Source organism: Aethalodelphis obliquidens, unplaced genomic scaffold (assembly GCF_003676395.1).
Source record: "Aethalodelphis obliquidens isolate GAN/ISIS:26980383/991018 unplaced genomic scaffold, ASM367639v1 scaffold59, whole genome shotgun sequence".
In the NCBI taxonomy this organism is placed as follows: domain Eukaryota; kingdom Metazoa; phylum Chordata; class Mammalia; order Artiodactyla; family Delphinidae; genus Aethalodelphis; species Aethalodelphis obliquidens.
The window spans coordinates 2,475,879-2,501,275 of NW_020838003.1; the positions used below are offsets into that span (position 1 = coordinate 2,475,879).

Here is a 25,397-nt window from a genome sequence, read left to right on the forward strand (position 1 = left end):
TACTTTGTTATTGTTCTTTGAATCTCTCTTTTCTCTTCTTCATTTAATCTTTGAAGGATGGATTCCAGGAGAGAAAAATGAAAGTTAATATACTGAGCCACCTGAAAGAAAAACAAACAACAAAAGCAGAGCATTTGTGTGAGAGTTGCTGAGTGAGGAGAGGGCAAAGACAGACTTAGGGCAATGGCATCCATACATCACTGTTAATTTCTTCTGCATCTTTATCCATGAGGAAAATGCGAGCATTCTTTTCGGATGGTCCCTGTAGGAGTCTATGCAGTAGCGGAATGTCTGTTTTCTTTAGCCGTCTCTGCTCTGCAAATGAAAATAAGAATCAACTACAGTCAGAGGAAAAAAAGAAACATAATTTGTCCATTCATTTTGCTTCTTCAGCTCACTTTGAAAGACCTAAAAAGAACATACAACAGGAGGAACTCACTCAAAAAAGTAAATTGAAATTAAAACCTTTAAATGAACTAAAAATGGACTTCTTTCTCTTGCTATCCTTCAGGGTTTGACTTTCTATCTCAGAATGCCAGCTTTGCCTTTGGTTTGGATGTTCAGACAAATCTTCAGTCCCATTTATGCCTTGTATCATGCAACACTCCTAAAAATTTTTTTGACAATTTTTCATTCATTCAACAAATATTTATTGATCTTTCCTAGTTCCATTAATGTAATTCTATCTTTCTAGTAGTTCAGATCCAAGACTTTGTAATTATCTTCAGTTCTTCATTTCTCTCTCACCCCACATCCAATCCTTGGCTTTTCTTAAAAATATATTCAGAATTGTTATTCACATCAGGGGTATTTTTTATTATTTCATTAAACTATGGACTTCATCCATTCAACCATAATAATGAGATGAGAAAAAAAATAACTTCCTATTTGGTATAGTCCCAGAACTTCAAATTTCCAAAAGTCACAAATACTCCCACCACAAAATACTTCTAGCTTTCTGCTGAAGTAGTTTCACATCTGTGATTTCATTTTAGGACACAGTGCCTTTACATTCATTTTCTTTCCTCCTTCCTTCCTCAAATATTTTTTGAGTTACAACTATGTACCAGGCCTTGTTCTCTGTACTGGGTACACTACGGAAAAAGCAGACAAAAATCACTTCCCTCATGAACCTTACACTCTAGTGGAGAAGAAGATGATAAGGAAGATACATCAATAAGACATGTCGCATATAGTGAGAAGTATTAAGGGGAAAAAATAAAGCAAGGGAGGGGGTAGAAATCATGCACATGTGTAAATACATGTGTGCAGGGGAGAAGTTTGCAATTATTGTAGGGTGGTAGAGGAAGGCCTCACTGAAGATGTAACATTTGAGCAAAGACCTGAAGGAGATGAGAGAGGAACCATGAAGCTATTTAGGGGAAGTGTGTGCCGAAAGGGTAAGTAAATAAAGGTCAGTGCATGCCTAATGCCGTCAAAGAGCAGCAAGGGAACAGGGTGGCCGGCACGGAGATGAGGGGAGGGTTGTTAAATGATGAAGAGAAGAGGTAATGGGACCAGCACAAAGACTGTGACTTTACTGTCAGAAGAGAGACCATCGGAGGATCTAAGAAGAGGTGTGACATGGTCTGACTTCCATGGTTAAAGAATAATCTGTCTGCTCTGTTGAAGTAGACTGAAGGGAAAAAGGTGGACCAGTGAGTCCTTTCTACACTATCATGTGTTTCCTTGGGCTTTTAAAAGTTCCAAGTGTCAGAACTGTTCTCGTCCCCTGGACTGGACCTACCCCAGGAAAAAGGGCAAGAGAGGATCTAGAACACAGAAGTCCAGCTTCCCCACAATTAAAGTGACATCCATTCCTATGTCCACAGAGTCAGTGTTCGTTGCTTTAATTCCTCTTCTTTTTCTGAAGCAATGGGGAACCCCATAATTTAGCTCCTGTCATTAACCCACCAGAATCCTCTTCTGACCTTTACATCTTGTATTAACTTGGTTTTGCATCCTCGATTTGCTTCATTCTTGATATCACAGGGCAATGTTCCTTGCTTCATGGTCACCTGGGATAATTATTAGAAATATGCATTCCCAGACTGTCCTCAGATCTGGAGGGGCTTGAGAATTTGTGTTTTAAATGAACTCTCCAGGTGATTCTGAAGGGTGCTACAATTCGAGAAACACTGTTATAGATCATGTGCTTAGTAGATAAAAGGTATTGAAAACACAGCTATCTGTTTTCCACATTGCTACCCAAACAGTGCTATATGCTCCATTCTTTTCTCTATTCCTGGTCCCTAAAATGGTCCTAGTTATGATTATCTTCACTTCTGGATTTCATGTATAAGAAATTTTGACACAATTTAAAAGAAAACATAATTTTCACAGGTAAAATTGAAATAACTACATTTTACAGTAAAAATAAGCATTTCCCCCGATTTTAAAAATAACATACGTATTGGGGAGGGGAAAGGAGGTTATATAGGTCAAAGAGTACAAATTTTCAGTTATTAGAAGAATAATTTCTGAGGATCTAATGTACACTTGAAAGTTGCTGAGAGTAGATCTTAAGCATTCTTAGCCCAAGAAAAAAAAGAGTTAACTAAGTAAGCTGATGGATGTGTTGATTATCTTGATCTTGGTAATCGCTGCACAGTGTACATGTATGTCCAATCATCACATTGTACACTTTAAATATATACAATTATATTTGTCAGTTATTCTGAATTATTCCTCAACAACATACATACTACTGTAATTATGAGGAAAAGAATAAGGCAGAAAGTAAAAATCACCTGGAATCCCAGAACTCTAGGATAAGCAGCTTTTCACTTTTTGTGGCCATCCCTTCACATATCTCTTTATGCACACACACAAAAAATACATAAAAGTGGTCGTATCACACTTGATATTTTTATTGTACACATATATTTTTAAAAATCATAATTTGTTTTTTGTTTTTTCCTTTTGTGCTTTTTCTCCTTCCCATTGTCTTTTCTGTATCTCCCCAACCCCCTAACCAAGTAATCAATGTTAATGGCTTGGTATTTATCTTTCCATACCTTTCTCCCTGATCATGTGATCATATAAACCACATATATAAATAGGGATTTATAATTCTTTTTTAAAAATGGGATCATACTATATACATTTATAGGCATCTTGCATTTGTAATTAAATGTATATTATAGAATTCCTTCCATTCAACTGGTATAGATCTAACTCATTTCATTTAATGGTTGCATAATAATCACTTATTAAAGCATTCCTCTATGATGGGTAACTTTGCCTTTAGCTTTTTGTCATTATAAATAGCCTTCCACATAAATCTGTAGGCAGTTGTCCTTTTATTTTTGTGAAACACATTCTCACCAGTGGAATTGCTGGGCTAAAGGATATGTATACTGTGGATTTTAACAAATGTTGCTAGAATGAATTTTAAGAAAGTAGACAGACAGATCTTCACCAGAATTGCAAGAACATACGCTTTTACCCTTACCCACACCAGACATAGGTGATAATATTACATTGAATTTAAGGATTGAATTTACGTTTCCTTAACTTCTGCATTTCCTTTAATATTTGTATTTCCTTGAGTTTAAGACTTTCCTAAAAATATTTACTGGTTACTTTGTTATTCTTTGAATTGCTTTATCATACTTTATTTTTATTGGATTGTCTTTTCACTATCATTTTGCAACAACTTTTTTTTAAATTATTATTATTATTTTTTGTACCGTACGCTGGCCTCTCACTGTTGTGGCCTCTCCCGTTGCGGAGCACAGGCTCCGGACGCACAGGCTCAGCGGCCATGGCTCATGGGCCCAGCCGCTCTGCGGCATGTGGGATCTTCCCGGACCGGGGCACGAACCTGTGTCCCCTGCATCGGCAGGCGGACTCTCAACCACTGCGCCACCAGGGAAGCCCTGCAAGAACTTTTTGATATTGTAGGTATTAATCTTTTTCTGATATTCTTCATAATGCTTATATCTTTTCTTTCTTTTTTTTAAAAAAATATTTATTTTCTTATTAGTCATCCATTTTATCCACATCAGTGTATATGTGTCAATCCCAATCTCCCAATTCATCACACCCCCCATCCCCTGCTGCTTTCCCCCCTTGGTGTCCATACATTTGTTCTCTACATCTGTGTCTCAATTTCTGCCCTGCAAACCCATTCATCTGTACCATTTCCTAGGTTCCACATATATGTGTTAATATATGATATTTGTTTTTCTTTTTCTGACTTACTTCACTCTGTATGACAGTCTCTAGATGCATCCACGTCTCTATAAATGACCCAATTTCGTTCCTTTTTATGGCTGAGTAATATTCCATTGTATATATGTACCACATCTTCTTTATCCATTCGTCTGTCGATGGGCATTTAGGTTGCTTCCATGACCTGGCTATTGTAAATAGTGCTGCAATGAACATTGGGGTGCATGTGTCTTTTTTTTTTTTTTTTTTTGGTATGCAGGCCTCTCACTGCTGTGGCCTCTCCCATTGTGGATCACAGATCTGGACACGCAGGCTCAGCAGCCATGGCTCACGGGCGCAACCGCTCTGCGGCATGTGGGATCGTCCCGGACCGGGGCATGAACCCCTGTCCCCTGCATCGGCAGGCGGACTCTCAACCACTGTGCCACCAGGGAAGCCCCGCATGTGTCTTTTTGAATTATGGTTTTCTCTGGGTATATGCCCAGTAGTGGGATTGCTGGGTCATATGGTAATTCTATTCTTAGTTCTTTAAGGAACCTCCATACTGTTCTCCATAGTGGCCATATTAATTTACATTCCCACCAACAGTGCAAAAAGGTTCCCTTTTCTCCACACCCTCTCCAGCATTTGTTGTTTGTAGATTTTCTGAGGATACTCATTCTAACTGGTGTGAGGTGATACCTCATTGTAGTTTTGATTTCCATTTCTCTAATAATTAGTGATGTTGAGCAGCATTTCATGTGCTTCTTGGCCATCTGTATGTCTTCTATGGAGAAATGTTTATTTAGGTCTTCTGCCCATTTTTGGATTGGGTTGTTTGTTTTTTTACTATTGAGCTGCATGAGTTGTTTATATATTTTGCAGATTAATCCTTTGTCCAATGATTCATTTGCAAATATTTTCTCCCATTCTGATTGTTGTCTTTTCGTCGTGTTTATGGTTTCCTTTGCTGTGCAAAACCTTTGAAGTTTCATTAGGTCCCACTTGTTTATTTTTGTTTTTATTTCCATTACTCTAGGAGGTGGATCAAAAAATATCTTGGGGGCTTCCCTGGTGGTGCAGTGGTTGAGAGTCCGCCTGCCAATGCAGGGAACACGGGTTCGTGGCCCGGTCCGGGAAGATCCCACATGCCGCGGAGCGGCTGGGCCTGTGATCCATGGCCGCTGAGCCTGTGTGTCCGGAGCCTGTGCTCCACAACGGGAGAGGCCAGAACAGTGAGAGGCCCACGTACCGAAAAAAAAAAAAAAAAGAAATCTTGGTGTGATTTATGTCAAAGAGTGTTCTGCCTGTATTTTCCTCAAAGCGTTTTATAGTGCCTGGTCTTACATTTAGGTCTTTAATGCATTTTGGGTTTATTTTTGTGTATGGTGTTAGGGAGTGCTCTAATTTCATTCTTTTACATGTAGCTGTCCAGTTTTCCCAGCATCACTTATTGAAGAGGCTGTCTTTTCTCCATTGTATATCCTTGCCACCTTTGTCATAGATTAGTTGACCATAGGTGTGTGGGTTTATCTCTCGGATTTCTATCCTGTTCCATTGATCTATATTTCTGTTTTTGTGCCAGTACCATATTGTCTTGATTACTGTAGCTTTGTAGTATAGTCTGAAGTCAGGGAGTCTGATTCCTCCAGCTCTAGTTTTTTCCCTCAAGACTGCTTTGGCTATTCGGGGTCTTTGTGTCTCCATACAAATTTTAAGATTCTTTTGTTCTAGGTCTGTAAAAAATGCCATTGGTAGTTTGTTAGGGATTGCAATGAATCTGTAGATTGCCTTGGGTAGTATAGTCATTTTCACAATGTTGATTCTTCCAATCCAAGAACATGGTATATCTCTCCATCTGTTGGTGTCATCTTTAATTTCTTTCATCAGTGTATTATAGTTTCCTGCATACAGGTCTTTTGTCTCCCTAAGTAAGTTTATTCGTAGGTATTTTATTCTTTTTGTTGCAATGGTAAATGGCAGTGTTTCCTTAATTTCTCTTTCAGATTTTTCATCATTAGTGTATTGGAATGCAAGAGATTTCTGTGCATTAATTTTGTATCCTGCTACTTTACCAAATTCATTGATTAGCTCTAGTAGTTTTCTGGTGGCATCTTTAGGATTATCTATGTATAGTATCATGTCATTTGCAAACAGTGACAGTTTTACTTCTTGTTTTCCAATTTGGATTCCTTTTATTTCTTTTTCTCCTCTGATTGCCGTGGCTAGGACTTCCAAAACTGTGTTGCATAACAGTGGTGAGAGTGGACATCCTTGTCTTGTTCCTGATCCTAGAGGAAATGCTTTCAGTTTTTCACCATTGAGAATGATGTTTGCTGTGGGTTTGTCATATATGGCCTTTATTATGCTGAAGTAGGTTCCCTGTATGCCCACTTTCTGGAGAGATTTTATCATAAATAGGTGTTGAATTTTGTCAAAAGCTTTTCTGCATCTATCGAGATGATCATATGGTTTTTATTCTTCAGTTTGTTAATATGGTGTATCACATTGATTGATTTGCGTATATTGAAGAATCCTTGCATCTCTGGGATAAATCCCACTTGATCACGGTGTATGATCCTTTTAATGTGTTGTTAGATACTGTTTGCTAGTATTTTGTTGAGGATTTTTGCATCTATATTCATCAGTGATATTGGTCTGTAATTTTCTTTTCTTATAGTATCTTTGTCTGGTTTTGGTATCAGGGTGATGGTGGCCTCATAGAATGAGTTTAGGAGTTTTCCTTCTTCTGCAATTGTTTGGAAGAGTTTGAGAAGGATGGGTGTTAGCTCTTCTCTAAATGTTTGATAGAATTCGCCTGTGAAACCATCTGGTCCTGGACTTTTGTTTGTTGGAAGATTTTTAATCACAGTTTCAATTTCATTACTTGTGATTGTTCTGTTCATATTTTCTATTTCTTCCTGGTTCAGTCTTGGAAGGTTATACCTTTCTAAGAATTTGTCTATTTCTTCCAGGTTGTCCATTTTATTGGCATAGAGTTGCTTGTAGTAGTCTCTTAGGATGCTTTGTATTTCTGCAGTGTCAGTTGTAACTTCTCCATTTCCATTTCTAATTTTATTGATTTGAGTCCTCTCCCTCTTTTTCTTGATGAGTCTGGCTAATGGTTTATCAATTTTGTTTATCTTCTCAAAGAACTAGCTTTTAGTTTTATTGATCTTTGCTACTGTTTTCTTTGTTTCTATTTCATTTATTTCTGCTCTGATCTTTATTTCTTTCCTTCTGCTAACTTTGGGTTTTGTTTGTTCTCTTTCCCTAGTTCCTTTAGGTGTAACGTTAGATTGTTTATTTGAGATTTTTCTTGTTTCTTGAGGTAGGCTTGTATAGCTATAAACTTCCCTCTTAGAACTGCTTTTGCTGCATCCCGTAGGTTTTGGATTGTCGTGTTTTCATTGTCATTTGTCTCTATGTATTTTTTGATTTCCTGTTTGATTTCTTTAGTGATCTCTTGGTTATTTAGTAACATATTGTTTACCCTCCATGTGTTTGTGTTTTTTACATTTTTTCCCCTGTAATTGATTTCTAATTTCATAGTATTGTGGTCAGAAAAGATGCTTGGTATGATTTCAGTTTTCTTAAATTTACTGAGGCTTCATTTGTGACCCAAGATGTGATGTATCCTGGAGAATGTTCCATGCACACTGGAAAAGAAAGTGTAATCTGCTGTTTTTGGGTGGAATGTCCTATAAATATCAATTAAATCTATGTGGTCTATTGTGTCATTTAAAGCTTGTGTTTCCTTATTAATTTTCTGTTTGGATGATCTGTCCATTGGTGTGAGGTGTTAAAGTCCCCCAGTATTACTGTGTTACTGTTGATTTCCTCTTTTAGAGCTGTTATCAGTTGCCTTATGTATTGAGGTGCGCCTATGTTGGGTGCATATATATTTATAATTGTTATATCTTCTTCTTGGATTGATCCCTTGATCATTATGTAGTGTCCTCCCTTGTCTCTTGCAACATTCTTTATTTTAAAGTCTATTTCATCTGATATGAGTATTGCTACTCCAGCTTTCTTTTGATTTCCATTTGCATGGAATATTTTTTTCCAGCCCCTCACTTTCAGCCAGTATGTGTCCCTAGGTCTGAAGTGGGTCTCTTGTAGACAGTATATATATGGGTCTTGTTTTTGTATCCATTCAGCAAGCCTCTGTCTTTTGGTTGGAGCATTTAATCCTTTCACATTTAAGGTAATTATCAATATGTATGTTCTTATTACTGTTTTCTTAATTGTTTTGGGTTTGTTTTTGTAGGTTCTTTTCTTCTCTTGTGTTTCCCACTTAGAGAAGTTCCTTTAGCATTTGTTAGAGCTGGTTTGGTGGTGCTGAATTCTCTTAGGTTTTGCTTGTCTGTAAAGCTTTTGATTTCTTCATCAAACCTGAATGAGATACTTGCTGGGTAGAGTAATCTTGGTTGTAGGTTCTTCCCTTTCATCACTTTAAGTATATCATACCACTCCCTTCTGGCTTGTAGAATTTCTGCCGAGAAATCAGCTGTTAACCTTATGGGAGTTCCCTTGCATGTTATTTGTTGTTTTTCCCTTGCAGCTTTCAGTAATTTTTCTTTGTCTTTTTGCCAATTTGATTACTGTGTCTGAACGTGTTTCTCCTTGGGTTTGTCCTATATGGGACTCTCTGCATTTCCTGGACTTGGGTGGCTATTTCCTTTCCCATGTTAGTGAAGTTTTTGACTATAATCTCTTCAAATATTTTCTCGGGTCCTTTCTCTCTTTCTTCTCCTTCTGGGACCCCTATAATGTGAATGTTGTTGGGTTTAATGTTGTCCCAGGGGTCTCTTAGGCCTTCTTCATTTCTTTTCATTCTTTTTTCTTTATTCTGTTCCACAGCAGTGAATTCCACCATTGTGTCTTCCAGGTCACTTATCTGTTTTTCTGCCTCAGTTATTCTGCTATTGTTTCCTTCTAGTGTAGTTTTCATTTCAGTTATTGTATTGTTCCTCTCTGTTTGTTTGTTCTTTAATTCTTCTAGATCTTTGTTAAACATTTCTTGCACCTTCTCAATCTTTGCCTCCATTCTTTTTCTGAGGTCCTGGATTATCTTCACTATCATTATTCTGAATTCTTTTTCTGGAAGGTTGCCTATCTCCACTTCATTTAGTTGCTTTTCCTGGGTTTTATCTTGTTCCTTCATGTGGTACATAGCCCTCTGCCTTTTCATCTTGTCTATCTTTCTGTGAATGTAGTTTTTGTTCCACAGGCTGCAGGATTGTAGTTCTTCTTGCTTCTGCTCTCTGCCCTCACTCTGGGTCTTTAACTATTTGCTGGGCTTTTTTCAGAGGCAGCAGTGTAGAAAGACACCACAGGGTCTGCTTCTAGGCCTTCTGCTTCTGCTCCAAGTCCTCTTCAGTGGTGCCTATCTCTGTGATTTTCTTCCATAGCAGTTGACAGTTGAATCAATTTAAAAACTTTGTTTATGTGTCTACAGTTGCTTTCATTGTGACCCTTCTTCATAATGTTTGTATCTTCTATCAATACATTTTTATACAGTTCAATGTTTCTACATTTTAGTTCTTTTCTAAAACAACTGGAATGAATACACACACACACACACACACACACACTCTTAGAATTTTCAAACATTTAATGTATTTCTTATATTTAAGCTTTTGATTTATAAGGACTTTAATTTTGTATGTGTTTGGAAATCCAGCTTTCATTTTCTTGTAATTGTTCCAGATCAAAATGTATTATTTTATTCTATTCAATTTCTGGCTCAAACATTCTGATACTTAAATTATAACCTGAGCTATTTTTATAATTTAACATTTAAAATTTTTCAGTTTTAAGGCTTTCAAAAATTTCATTTTAGTATTGCTTTAGGGTTTCTCTAATCTTTCACTCCCTGCTCCTAGCACCCTACATATAGACTCTTTCCAATGTCCTGCTGCTAAACTTTTACCTCCACCACAAAGTTCTGCACATTTTTCTCTACTGAGGAAGAGAGAACACTCCCACAATGTGTCAGACACTGTGCTAAGAAAGATGAGGAAGAAATGATATGTAATGATGACTCTAGTAAGAGCTAGAATGATAAGGGAAAGTGAAAAAGAAAGAAGTACAGAGGTCAACTTAAATGCCTAACAATTCCTGGGAACCTTCCACCTATTCTCCAGTGCTCTTTGATCACCATTCAGATAATTTAATGACTGGCCAACAAGCAAAGTCTTTTGTATTATAAACTCTTCTAGGATACCTTATTCTTAGGGTGTCTTCCTCTGAAATTGTGAAATACGAATAATGTAAAACACTCCCCCTCTCTTCCTTCTTCCTTCCCTCCCTCCCGTTCTTCCACAGAAGGAGGTAAACTGCTTTTCTGCCTTTCTTATGGGCAGAAAACTATAACACACTGGTGTCATGTTAGAACAACCACCAAGCTTTCTTACCTCCTGTTGCAAAAATAATGTAAAGTGCAAAATCCTGGGCACTATTTTCAATCTGTCAATGGAAAAGAAGGAACAGACGTGAATTCTTTGTTGTCAATGTTTTCTAAGCCAACCAGACCCAAATTATATATGTTTCTTCACTTTCATTTTTCACTTTCAGATATAAAACCTTTTCTGCTCCCTGGGGATAATGTAATTTCTCAGGCACAGTCCATTTATATTATAAATGGACCCATGCAGTTCAAACCCATTTTGTTCAAGGGTCAACCATATATAGGAAAGAATTCTTTGGAACTGAACATTTAATTTCAGAAAAATCCATTTATGTGCCTACAGTTAAATTGTATACAAGATATTTATAGCTCAGTTCACTGATAAAGATTACCTTAAATTTTTGGAGAATTTGCTTTATTACTTCTTCAGTTCTCATATTACTGTTTATTCTGACCTTAGTTTCTGATCCAAAGGCTGGAGTGAAAATTGATGTCTAGAAGAGAAAAAAAAAGATTGATATAATTTTAAGGACTTAATGTGACTAACTAACGAGAGTCAATATTTTGAACCTGGCCTTCCTTTGGACAAAAAATCCAAGATCATCAGCTTAAAAATTTGCTTTCTTATTTTTACTTTCTTTGTTGTTGTTGAATACTGTACTATGTATGCCTTTAAGTAGCTTTATATTTTTTCTAGAGTAAGTTAGGTAAAACATCATTTGAGAATGTTCAAAACAGTTTCACTAGATAGTCACACCATTCTTCAGTGTAGTTTAAGATTTCAAAATTCCCTCCTGGTTGGGAATAATTGTTCTAAATTGTTTTAATTTGAACTGTATAAAATCACTCCTTTTTGGTTGGTCAGAAATGGTCCAGTGTTGGCAATTTCATATGGTTCAGCCTATATCTCAACTGAGGATTGAGGTGAAAGTGCTGCTAATTGAATATCTAGAACAATATTTCCTGCAAGTTTCTCTAATCAAGAGTCTGCCTTTTAGATAATACCTGGTAAAAGATTTCTATGGTCAGATAAGTCTGACACATCTCTCTTGGGGATTAGTAATGCACCATAAAAAAACCATAAGAAACATATAACCATAAAATTTTTTCTCATTATTTGATCATTATTCCTATTTTAAAATAAATAGAATCCTGAGAGAGATGAAAAAAATTAAATTCCAGAAAATTCCAGAAATAAACAATTCATCGTTTTAAATTGTGTGCCATTCTGAGTAGCATGATAAAATCTTGCACCATCCTACTCCATCCGGCCCAAGATTCCCAACCATTGACAATGTTTGCTCCTGACAGCCAACTATCGACGTCATCATGGCTTGATGGTCCAGGATCATCTGAAGCAGATGATCCCCCTTCTGACATACTGTCAGAAGGTCAAGAGTAGCCTAATGCTGCATCACCATGCCTCCTTATTCACACCACAGGTATTTTATCATCTCACACCCTTACAAAGGTGAATACAGTGCAATAAGATATTTTGAGAGAGATGGAGGGAGAGAGAGACCACATTCACATAACATTTTTTACGGTATATTTTTATAAATATTCTACCTTATTATTAGATATTGTTGTTAACATCTTATTTTGCCTAATTTATACATTAAACTTTATCATAGGTATGTATGTATAGGAAAAAACATAGTATATATAGAATTCAGTACTATCCTTAGTTTCAGGTATCCACTGGGAGTCTTGGAATGCATTCCCTTGGGACTACTGCATCACAATCTAAGCCTCTAGTACTGGAGGCATTATCAAGAGGTTTCATGATATAAAAGCATATCTTATGACTATATCAACTTAAATTCCTAGATGCCCATCATTGCATACACATTGATAGAGTGCTTTGGGTTTCAGGGTTTTGTTTTCTGCTAGTTGTTATACTGCAGTGAATGATATTTGTGTGAAATATCTTTAGTTCCACTTGATCTCTTTCAATCAATATCAATAAAGCTAACTGTAAACGGAGTTCTTCCTTCATGCAGATACTTATGCTAAGTACTGAACTCACCTCATTCCACTTAATCCCATCAACAGCCTTGTAAAGAAGGAAGGATGAAGGAATGAAGGCTAAGAAGTTGAGTACTTTTTTATTTGCTCAGCAAGAATTTGCAATCAGGTCATCAGGCTGCAATGCCCAAGCATTCAGCTATGATGCTGTGCTGCCAACTTTAGTGCCCATTTCATTCTTAGTTCCGCATATCCCATCTGGAAGCTGCTCATTTGGAATAATGTGGCTTTCACAGCCTACTTTAACAGAAATCACCTCACAAGTGCTGATGACATACAGCATAATTCTGAGAAGAAGAAACCAGGACAATTGGTAGTTGCATATCTGTGGGGGACTGTCAATGTCACTTTTTAGCCAGGAGGAAGTTCTTGAGCCAGAAAAATGTCTAATTTGAACAGAGAATTCACAAGGGAGATTTCTCCATACCAGTCTCCAAAGGAACATATGGATACTCTCCCAAGGGATGAAAAAGAAGGAAAAAAGTTAGAAAGCCCTAAAGAAAAAAAGCTTATGATGAATGAGTCAATATTTTGTATGAAAGGGCTTAGAGTGGTGCCTTGCACAGAGTGAGTGCTTTTTAAGTATTTGTTGAATGAATGGATGAATGATCCCTAGTATATGACATGAAAAATTTGAGTTCTACAAAAACATGATGTACTTCCTACCTTCGACCAAGTTAAATGTCTTATAAATACTATAGAAAGGCACATATATATTTAACACATATTAAGTGAAAAAAATCAAAATGCAAATAGTATAAACTACAATTGCACTTGTGGGTGATATGGGTTTATGTATATGAGTTTATGTATAAGACCTGGAAAATTTAATTGATCAGAATAAACAAGCCTATAGCTGATTTTTTCCTTTTATTTAAATATTAATGTTTGAATGTACTTTGAACCAATCTCTTTTGTAGCACTTACATATTTTAATACCATTTGTGGATGTATTGTTTTCTTTGCCCAAGCCCTGAGCTCCATGCTGGCAAAGGCATCAATTGAGTCATCTTTATATTTCCAGTGTGTATCACAGGGCCTGCCACTTAGGGTTCACTGATCATGTTGGTTAAGAACTTGGGTTCTGGCATCAGACAGAAGCTGGGTTCGGGCTCAGAGTTGCTACTTAAAAGCAGTGTGACCAGTGATGGATTGTGTAACCTCTGTGAACCTCAGTTAACTCATACGTAAAGTAGGGAACATAATGGTATCTGCTTCATAGGATTGTTTTAGTGATTAATGAGATAATCCATCAAAACAGTTTAATGCTTAACACATAGAGAGTACCCAATAATAATAGTAGTAGTATATCTAAAGGCATTATTATTTTTTTTAATTATAAACTGAATTGAGGGCTTCCCTGGTGGCGCAGTGGTTGAGGGTCCGCCTGCCGATGCAGGGGACACGGGTTCGTGCCCCGGTCCGGGAAGATCCCACATGCCGCGGAGTGGCTGGGCCCGTGAGCCATGGCCGCTGGGCCTGCGCGTCCGGAGCCTGTGCTCCGCAATGGGAGAGGCCAAAACAGTGAGAGGCCCGCGTACCACACACACACACAAAAATTGAACTGAGTGATATTGTTAGCACAACAGACAACATTCTTTTAAATGACATTAATGAAACTGGAACTCACTTCATGGTTATAAAAGTGTCCGTTAATAGAGGCCCTATGCTTCTGTCTGTCCTTTCTGTCCATCGTCGGAGGCTTCATCCTTTTTCTCACCAGGGCTGCTTCACTCATGGTTCTATAGAGCAATGGGGATTCAGGTTCTTCATCTGCATGAAGCTTCAGAGTGCTACTGTGATAAGATAAAGAATCTGGGGAGAATAAAGGTTATAAGCCCATATAATTTAGCTGCTCACCTCTTTGCATTGTGGGTGGATTTGATTACATACTTAGTAATTATATAGCTATGCAATGGACTATAATGCTTTTAAACAGAAAATAGCAATGATCTTCTTTAAGAATAGGGCCATCTAGTGACACTTGTTTTCCATTTTACCTTGGAATTTTAATTATATTGTAATTAGAGTATAAGCATGTGATACTTCATCTTTCTCTAGCACTGGTGCTTAAATAAAAATAGATTTTTATTGTATCTTTGGTGCCAAGAGATTGGGATTCCCTTGTGTTTAGATGAGTGTTGTCAAAGGGCTAATTATAAGGACCCTTATATAAAAGATGCCAAAAGGCCATAAGACAAAAATAAGGGAATCCGGGAAGGAGCATCATGTTTGTTACAGAATCTGAGTTGTTATAGAGACAGCAGAGAGGACTGAACTGAGAATGCTTTGAAAAAAATTAAGCTAAACATTGGAAGTTGTTGGTAGATTCATGAAGATAATGCCAGCACCATACCCTTGTTCAGTCTGAAGTCAGTTTGGTAATATCACCATCCCAGGAATGTGAACCCCACCCCAGCCTCAGTCATCATCTTCTCCTTGGGTCTCTACATATTACATGCAAATGAAATCCATGTAAAATGTAAGATATCATGCCCGAGTCTCAGTAAATGACAGATACTAATATTATTACTAACACATCATCATTATTATGATTACTGTTGTCACATGTCATAGGGGCTGGCATTTTCCATTCGTTTGTCAAATTTGATATGAACTCACTTGATGTTCAAGTAGATTTCTCTTTTTTAAATAAATGCTTGAAACAACCCTATCAGATATAGTGAATGCAGTATATCTGCCTCTGAGAAGCAATGTTATATAAATATCTATTAACCGAAATGTTCAACTTCTCAAAAGATGTAAAATTCAATCTGAAGGGCTTGGTCTAGCATAGAAATCTTCTGAGTATAATAAATGATCCTAATCCTTGGGGAAAATATAAAACAATTTTATGTACACAAACTTTATTCAAACCATCAGTTCTCCCTAATCTAGTAAATCTAAGGGACCTCATGTAATTAAAAAAATAATGTTTTTATATAGCAAAGTAAGGTTCTTAAACATCATATGAGCACTGTAGTGACTTAAGTTAGTATGTTCCTAAGATATATTTTTTTAATATAAAATAAGGGTTTAATAAGTAACGGTAGGGCTTCCCTGGTGGCGCAGTGGTTGAGAGTCCGCCTGCCGATGCAGGGGACACAGGTTCGTGCCCCGGTCCGGGAAGATCCCACATGCCGCGGAGCGGTTGGGCCTGTGAGCCATGGCCGCTGAGCCTGCACGTCCAGAGCCTATGCTCTGCAATGGGAGCGGCCACAACGGTGAGAGGCCCGCGTACCGCAAAAAAAAAAAAAAAAAGTAACGGTATATAAAATGTTGAATTTCAGAAAAACATTTAGGATTCATGCTTTGTATTAGTTTAAAAAAGTCTCCTCATTAATAAGATTTTGATACTGACCTTCCTGGGAATCTGTTGCTCCAGACACTGGAATCTGAGTCCTGTCCAAATCACTAATACGGTAAAGATCATCAAATTCTCCCCAGCGTGTCATTCCCCTGAAAAGTAATAAATCTTGTAAGTGATATTATTCTATTCATAAAAAGGCGTAGGATGGTTTTCAGATTTACAGTATTAATATAATGCTGTGGGCCTCTGTAGGTAGACACATCATCCTAAATTATAACAATTTTTTATATTATTAAAATTATATTTATACCAGAGTAGTCAGCTTGCATTTTAAATAATTCTTGTACTGATTTTGAGCATGTTTTGACACAATAATTCAGTTACACACTGAACCACAAGATTATATAGATTCTGTAAAACATATGTGCCAATGGAATTAGTAGAAACCAATATAATCCATTTTTTTAAACATCTTTATTGGGGTATAATTGCTTTACAATGGTGTGTTAGTTTCTGCTTTATAACAAAGTGAATCAGCTATACATATACAACATCTCCTCCGTCTTGCAACTCCCTCTCACCCTCCCTATCCCACCCCTCTAGGTGGTCACAAAGCACTGAGCTGACCTCCCTGTGCTATGCAGCTGCTTCCCACTAGCTATTTATTTTACATTTGGTAATGTATATATGTCCATGCCACTCTCACTTCGTCCCAGCTTACCCTTCCCCCTCCCCTTGTCCTCAAGTCCATTCTCTACGTCTGTGTCTTTATTCCTGTCCTGCCCCTAGGTTCTTCAGAACCCCTCCCCCTCCCCTTTTTAAGATTCCATATATATGTGTTAGCATACAATATTTGTTTTTCTCTTTCTGACTTACCTCACTCTGTATGACAAACTCTAGGTCCATCCACCTCTCTACAAATAACTCAATTTCGTTTCTTTTTATGGCTGAGTAATATTCCATTGTATATATGTGTCACATCTTTATCCATTCATCTGTCGATGGACACATATGTTCACCTTATTTTTGATAAGAGAGGCAAGAATATACAATGGAGAAAAGACAGCCTTTTCAATAAGTGGTGCTGGGAAAACTGGACAGCTACATGTAAAAGAAAGAAATTAGCACACTCCCTAACACCATACAGAATCCACTCTTATACAGATATCTTACAATGCTTTTAGGAGAGTTTAGATACAAAGTGTTTATTCTGCCAATTTGCATTAAGTTCCTGTTGTATTCAAAGCATTTTTAGGTAAAGTGACTCCAATATAATGATATAAAGCCTATCTTTAAGACCCTTGAGCACTGTAAAGAATGCGATTTATAAAGGAGGAAAGTGTATAAGAAACTTCTTTTCTGACAATCATGATTTATATAGGGTACTAACAATTTTCAATGCATTCTAATGCCCAGAATACATAAAACTGGGCAACTGCTTATTTTTACCAGTTGGGCCAACACTTATTGTTATTTTCTTTTTGGCTTTAGATAAGCTACTTATCTTCTCTGTGCATTAGTGTTCTCACCTATGAAATGGGGATGATTATAGTATGAGGTAGAATAAAGTTATTGAGAAGATTAAATGAGTTAATTTGTGTAAAATCCTTGAAAAAGTGCCCAACACATAGTAAGCACTCAATATGTGTTAAAAACTATCGTGATCATCCTCATCTTCATTGTTATCCTCATCATAATCCCCATCCATTTCATGATGGGTCAGGAGCCATTAGGGATCCAAGGTATTCCTAGATGTCTCTAGGTTAATAGACACTCTCGTAGCTGGGACCAGTCTTAGTCCTACTAAGAGTCTCTTTCATAATGTCTGTTTTCCTTGTGAACAAAAAATATTCACCCATAGGGAATCTGTGGCATTAATTCTTCCCAAATGTCACTGGTGGCAATAGCAACAAAAAATGCTTATTCATACTAGTGGTGGCAAATATGAATAAACATGGTCCTTTTCTTCCTTGATCTCTGAATTCCTTTGATGTCTTTTTACAACTTCGATATCATTTGAGCCTCATAATAAAAGCCTTATGACATAGATAAGATAATCCTAATATATTTGTTTATTAATTTTCTAGTAAGCTGTACTATACAGAATATAGCCAGTCAAAATAAATGTCTTAAAAGTCCAAGAACTTTAGGCAATAACTTTAACTCAAAGGAGAACTGTTTTGGTCCTGACTCAGACTCTAGTTATTCTTCCTTTTTTATTTTCAATTGAAGTATAGTTAATTTACAATGTTTTAGGTGTATAGCAAAGTGATTAAGATATATATATATATATATATATATGTGTATATATTTCCTTTTTCAGATTCTTTTCCATTATAGGTTATTACAAGATATTGAACATAGTTCTTGTGCTATACAGTAGGCCCTTGTTGTTTACCTATTTTATATATAGTAGTGTGTATCTGTTAATCCCAAACTCCTAATTTATCCCTCCCCCACTTTTCTCCTTTGGTAACCATAAGTTTGTTTTCTGTGTCTGTGAGTCTATTTCTGTTTTGTAAATAAGTAAATAAGTTCATTTGTATCATTTATTTTAGATTCCACATATAAGTGATATTTGTGGTATTTGTCTTTGTCTGACTTACTTCACTCAGTATGATGTTCTCCAGGTCCATCCATCTTGCTGCAAATGGAATTATTTAATTCTTTTTTATGGCTGAGTAATATTCCATTATATATATATAATATATATATATACACAACATCATCTTTATCCATTCATCTTTCAATGGACATTTAGGTTGCTTCCAAGTCTTGGCGACTGTAAATAGTGCTGCTATGAACATTGGGGTTCATGTATCTTTTCAAATTAGAGTTTTAATCTTTTATGGATATATGCCCAGGAGTGGGATTGCAGTATAATATGGTAACTCTATTTTTATTTTTTTAAGGAACCTCCATAATGTTCTCCATGGTGGCTGTACCAATTTACATTGCCACCAAGAGTGTAGGAGGGCTCCCTTTTCTAGTTATTCTTATGAGAGATAAAATTATCAATTTTCCCCAATCTATAGAAGATTAATTGAAAAAGGCAGATGTGATTATCATAGAAACAGTGTTGGCAATGGAAAAGACAGAATACCAACGAAAAATGCAAACTAAAAAGGCAAAGCACCCCAATGGTATCTCCCATGGGGGAAGATGAGAGAGCCCAAGCATACCAGACCAGTGACGTGCTATAAATTCTTGGTAATCCTGCCCAACTTCACCCCTGTCCTCACCTTCTCTCAGCTTAGTGGTGTCACACAAATACAGAGAAACAAACATGCCTCAATATGGTCAGTGTTTGGCCCATTTTCCTTCCTACCATCTTAGCAAAAATAAACAACGCCCCCATCACCCCCAAACCCACCCGTTTTCAGCTCTGGATTGTGTAATTTGAAGCGTCTCCACATACAACTGTGCAAGTGACTAAACTTGAAGGCAGTTACCCAAAGTTTTCCAAAGAAACCTCGTTGGGACTTCATGTACTATCAAATAGTTTAACTTGCCCAAGCACAGGACTGTTAGCGTTGCCCTGATCAAGCTTCAGGATATATACCATTAGCAAATTTAAACTGTGAGGAGGTTTTTCTAATGAGCTGCAAAATAAAAAGGAGATAGAAATTTGATAGACACATAGAAGGTGGCCACTTCTCTACCCACCTTGTAAAAGAAAAAACACTATTGATGCCATTCAAATGTACACCTGTCCAGTTTTTGCTCTTTACGCCATTCTGCCATGACTTGTCCAACGCATGTCAAAGCAGACTTTGGAAAGAAATTAAAAGCAGAAATGAAAACTGGTGCAAGCAAACATAACCTCAATAAAGCTGTTTTTACGAAAAATTTCCAAGACAAAATACTTGGACCGGATATGAGAGATCAAAGTACTGTCCGTAGAATTGTTTCCATAAAAGATCACAAGTGGTCACAGCTCAAACTGATTTACTTTTAAACTTATACCACTCCCATTAAGCTGATTCAGTGGGACTCATTTCAAAGATAATTAAAACAAACTAGCTTGACAAACTGATGATTCTCCCCAACGGTGAATTGAAAGAAAAGATTGCAGCCCTTCCTGCAGCTGAGTACACAACTTCCACGTCTTTCATTCCACATTCCATATCCATCCACTGGAGATATTAAATCTGTGATCCTGAGAGAGTAGAGGTATAAGTTCTGCCCACAGAAACCCAGTGTGGGAAAGAGAACAATAAGAATTGTTAGGGAGTGAGGGAATAGTCCATTTCCTCGCACAATTTCATTCAAGGCTAGAGTTTAAACGAATACCACAGTGAGGGTAGCAACCAGAGTGAGGGTGTCTAGGACTGGATTGAAACAAAGTGGCTCTGCACCCCGCTAGGGAATCAGAGACCAAGGATCTTTTTCTGACAATTCTTACCCACCAGAAAAATCGGATACACTGCACTTCAAATATTCTCCCAGTAAGTCTCATTACTGTGGTAAAGGGCAAGCAAAGTTTTCTAGGGTAGTCTTTCTCAACTTTATTATTTTTTTTTCTCAGCTTTAAACTAAAGGAGATAATTTATGTTTGTTTCACAGCACTGTTCTGATAAACAATAAGAAAAGGCAAATGGATTCTATGGAAGTCACATCATAAGGAGATTAATTTATAATCTGCCACAGAATATGGAAAGGCATCAATACACCTTGTCTACCTGGGCTTCTGAAACTCATCCTCAAATTCAGTGTTTCTAGGAACAAGGGTTTGAATTTTTTTTTTTTTTTTGCGGTACGCGGGCCTCTCACTGTTGTGGCCTCTCCTGTTGAGGAGCACAGGCTCCGGATGCGCAGGCTCAGCGGCCATGGCTCACGGGCCCAGCCGCTCCGCGGCATGTGGGATCTTCCCAGACCGGGGCACGAACCCGTGTCCCCTGCATCGGCAGGCGGACTCTCAACCACTGCGCCACCAGGGAAGCCCAAGGGTTTGAATTTTAATTTGAGAAATTAAAGAAAATATCTTGGGATATCCATTCAAAATCGTGATAGCTTAATGTGCTAATGCAGGTAGCTTACTGCAACTCTCTGACATCTTCCCATAGTGTTCCATATTAATCAAGCATTCATGATTCAAATAATTTAAATGCATGAAAAAGAGCTGGCTGCTCAGAGAACTTTGCAATGAGTTCTTAGGCAATATGAAGAATGATAGCTAATTTTGCCAAATTCATATCTTGTACAGTTTCCTAAAAGCAGGGCCCAGGGGTAGTTTTTACTTTTAAATGATGCTCCTTGTCATTTAGAATCATCAGCCCCATCAATCCTCTATGACCTGAAGGTGAGGGATGCAGGGCTTCATCAGGCTGCCTGTCTGTGGTTTCTCTTCTGCTATTCATAAGTACTGGACCCTTTGCCCTTCATTAGCTTGGATGGGAGACTAATCAGAAGTGGTAGATGGAGAGACAGTTTACCCAACAGAACAGAGGTAATTTAACCACCAGGATTCCGTGGGCTTCATTTGATTCTAAATTCTGAGTCCTCTCTTTGTGCCGACACACTGCTGAGCACCAGGATAAAAATGAATAAAGCATGCTCCTTACCCTTGAGGAGCTCACAGGCTGGGGGGGTGGGGAGGGGGGCGCAGGGGTATAAAAATACAGTTAACGGCGTGCTCTGAAAGGCATATAGAAAAGTTGTCAGGGTACCTACTACAGGGTCAGAAAAGGCTCTCTGGAGAATGTGTTACCGACCTGAATCTTAAAGGATTGGTGGAAGAGTCTAGCAAATGGATGTCGAGAAGCAGATAGGCTTCCAGGCAGAGAGTCAGGAAAGTAAGAAACTGCATGACATGTGTAGGGAATTATAAAATTGCTGGAATTGCTGGAACCTCACATTTGAGAAAGATTGGCAAGGTGCAAATCATAGTGGGACTTCAGTGTTTTCCCCAAAGGAAAAGTGGGGCTTCCCTCAAGGTGATACCCGATTTTCCTTGGTTATGACCAAAGGTCAGATTGAGGAAAAGGTCCTGGCTGCTCTCTCTCCATCCTCTCTCCTGCTAGAACTCCAGCTCATCTAGTTATGGATAGAAGGATGGATGAAGAGAACGCTTGATACCTCCATGTACACGCAAAAAGGAGATGTGTTAGAAAGTCAAGGATTAAAAAGGAAGGGGAGAAGGGAGGGAGGAAGAAAACAATATTTATATCTGTGATTTCTTTGGGAATATTTATTAATTTTTCTAAAAATTGTAAAGGATAATGAAAAGATATATCTCAGCCCAACTTACGTATTCAAGGTACAGTTGCATAAACCCACACAGAGTACTGTTTTGTGCATTTACTGTACTTCACATGCACTTTGTCCTGATCCTAACAGGACACAGCAATCAGGTGGAGCATAATTAAGTCTCCTTTCCAGAAAGCGGGAAAAGCCCTTGTTCTAAGAAGAGGAGAAATTTAAATTTTATCCCCCTCTTTTTGGTGATAAGACCAGGGCTAATGAAATCTTGCCTTTACTTTTTGTTTTTTCTAGTGAAAGAATGCAGTCTCCCAGAAGAGAAGGAATACAGCAGAGAGGTCAAGAGCCAGACTCTGGCGCTCATAGACCTGAGGTCCAGTCCAGTTCTGCTACATGGTAATTGGGGATCTTGCACAAACTACCTAACCTCTCAGAGCCCTGGACACAAACGTCCTAGAGTTGATGGGGGATTAAATGAGGTTGTGTATAAACTTTAGAGCTTTCATCCTTGAGGCACACAAAAAAGGTAAATATGAAGATCATTTTCTAAGGAATTAAAATCATAAAAGGTAGCTCACCTTTTGGAAAAGACATCTGGTGACTTCAGCACAGTGAAAGAAGGGATTTGCTTCTCATCTTGTATTTTCAGTTGTATAGGCTGCTTTACTCCCCAGAAAATGTCCAGCATTCCTTCAACAATTAGTTTACCATCTTCAGTCTAGGGGAGAAACCAATCATCACAAACACTGTTTTTGTATTATTTATAGAAGGCAAATGTTTTAACTGAAGATTTAGAAATGAGGTCTGTAAGACATCTTAATAGATAAAAAATAAATTCCCAGGTGGGACTGTTTGGCTTTTAAATTTATCTACAAAACATTTCTACTTTTGAAACATTCTTTTATTTTTGAAAACAGCTATAACCAGCAAAGTCATAATGGTAATGACATGCCCACCAGAGGGCACAGTATGCTAAAATATTTTCTGAACTCTGCGTCTTCAATTAAGTGGAATTTTAATTCTCTAATTCTATTTAGCGTAAAATTAAAGCAGAATTAAAAACTGTGCTAAAGTAGAATTCAGAAGAACAGCTATTGTTCAGTTTAGTGGCTATTTTCTCATTTCTGAACAGGAAAAATTTAGCTCACACACTTATGCAGAACAAGTGAAATAATGTATGTAAAAACACAGTGTAAAATACACAACAAATTATATTTTTGAAAAAAATCAATAGTACTTGAGTAATCTCTTTCAAGTTGGAACTATTATAACAAAAGAAGGGAATTCTATGCAAAGAAAAATTAGTAAACAGGATTGAACACTTACTTATCCTGTGGATGTAGATATTAATACCAAAGCACATTCCCATAGAATGTATTTTCTAATCTATTTCTCTCTTATATATGTAAAAGTCTGTTATTAAAGTAGTGTTATTATTATAGTAAATTTGGGAAATATAGAAAGAACATTCCAACTATCCAATAACTACTCTAACATGCAATAACTACTTGTTATTATGAAAAATCAATAATTAGAAAACATAATAAATATAAACATAAATGACTCAATTCTTATTTGAGAGTGTAATGAAAACTCCAGACTCTGGAATCAGACAGACCTGTGTTTGAACTCTGACTCTGCCATTTTCTAGCTGTGTTCTCTTGGACAAGATGTCAAACACCTATAAAACTGGGCGGCTGCTTCTGAAGAATGAAATCATAACAATCCTTGATTGATAGGACCTCGTATTTAAAGTGCTCAATAAATGATATTGCTTATTATTTCTTTGGCTGACAAACCTACTTTGGAGTCACTCCTGAAACAAAGTTTTGCTCTTTCTCCTCCTTTTGAGTTCATATTTCAGATCACTGTGAGGTCAGGTACCAATCAGTTGTCCTTAACAGCCAAACATAATTTGCCCTCTGAAAGGGCAGTACATGATGCAGAGCCTACATTTTAGTTATTGATGTATAACATCTTTCCGTGGCTTAATTATACTACAATGAATCCCTTATATCAAAAACTCATAAGGGGGGCTTCCCTGGTGGCGCGGTGGTTGAGACTCCGCCTACAAATGCAGGGGACACGGGTTCGTTCCCCGGTCCGGGAAGATCCCACATGCCGCGGAGCGGCTGGGCCCGTGAGCCATGGCCGCTGAGCCTGCGCGTCCGGAACCTGTGCTCCGCAACGGGAGAGGCCACAACAGTGAGAGGCCCTGCATACCGCAAAAAACAAAACAAAACAAAACAAAAAACTCATAGAATAACTGATCTTCTGAGGTTATCTAACTTTTGCTTTCAAGAAGAAATACTCCAACTATTATCAGAAAATGAGGTTTTCTCATGTAAGGAATATCAGAGTATTTTTTAATTTCAGAAACCATCTCTAGGACTTCCCTGGTGGTGCAGAGGTTGAGAATCCGCCTGCCAATGCAGGGGACACGGGTTCAAGCCCTGGTCCGGGAGGACTCCACATGCCATGGAGCAACGAGGCCTGTGTGCCGCAATTACTGAGCCTGTGCTCTAGAGCCCGTAAGCCACAACTACTGAGCCTGCGCACCACAACTACTGAAGCCTGTGCACCTAGAGCCCGTGCTCCACAAGAGAAGCCACTACAGTGAGAAGCCTGCACACCGCAGCAAAGAGTAGCCCCCATTCGCCGCAACTAGAGAAAGCCCGTGTGCAGCAATGAAGACCCAGTGCAGCCATAAATAAATAAATAAATTTAATTAAAAAAAAGAAATCATCCCTTTTGAAATTAACTAAATAAATTATCCCTGAAGCCTTGTTTATACTTATCTAATCTCATTGTCTCAATCTTCAGGCCTTTTCTCTTCTAGATCTACAACAATACCCTTGGTGATCTCAATGATCCTTATGTGCCATCTCTAAACTAATAGCTCCCAACTTTAGATATACAGCCCAGCCCTTCCCCTAAACTTCAGTTGTCAAACTTGACGTCAAATTTAATACGTTCCTAATTAACTTTTGATCTTTCTTCCTGTAAATATTTTCCTTTCCCAGTCTTCCCCATCTTGGTAAATAGAACCCCCATCTTTCCAGTTGTTCAGATCAACATTTTTAAAGTCACCATTAATCTTTCTTTCATACTTAACCTCTCAAAATCCGATACGTTAGCAAATCCCATTAGCTTTACCTTAAAAATATATCCCCAATATGGCTATACTCACCATGGGTACTACCACAATTCTAGTTTATGCCACTGTCATTGTTTGCCTGGTTATCACAATAGTTTCTTTGGGGTCTACCTCATTCTTCTCTTGCCCCTCTA

The 25,397-nt window shown here is 37.7% G+C and overlaps 1 protein-coding gene across 3 annotated transcripts in view; it reads right to left on the reverse strand.

Annotated features, from left to right (window-relative positions):
- Positions 1-25,397, reverse strand: part of RASSF6 (Ras association domain family member 6) — a 58,257-nt gene that overhangs the window by 4,266 nt on the left and 28,594 nt on the right. For all 3 annotated transcript variants that reach the window (XM_027087590.1, XM_027087588.1, XM_027087589.1), the window contains 7 exons: positions 22,685-22,824; positions 15,957-16,054; positions 14,226-14,410; positions 10,960-11,061; positions 10,575-10,626; positions 197-315; positions 4-101 (listed from right to left, as the gene is read on the reverse strand). In XM_027087590.1, coding sequence (XP_026943391.1) covers positions 4-101; positions 197-315; positions 10,575-10,626; positions 10,960-11,061; positions 14,226-14,410; positions 15,957-16,054; positions 22,685-22,824 — 794 coding nt within the window. The remainder of the gene's footprint in view (positions 1-3; positions 102-196; positions 316-10,574; positions 10,627-10,959; positions 11,062-14,225; positions 14,411-15,956; positions 16,055-22,684; positions 22,825-25,397) is intronic.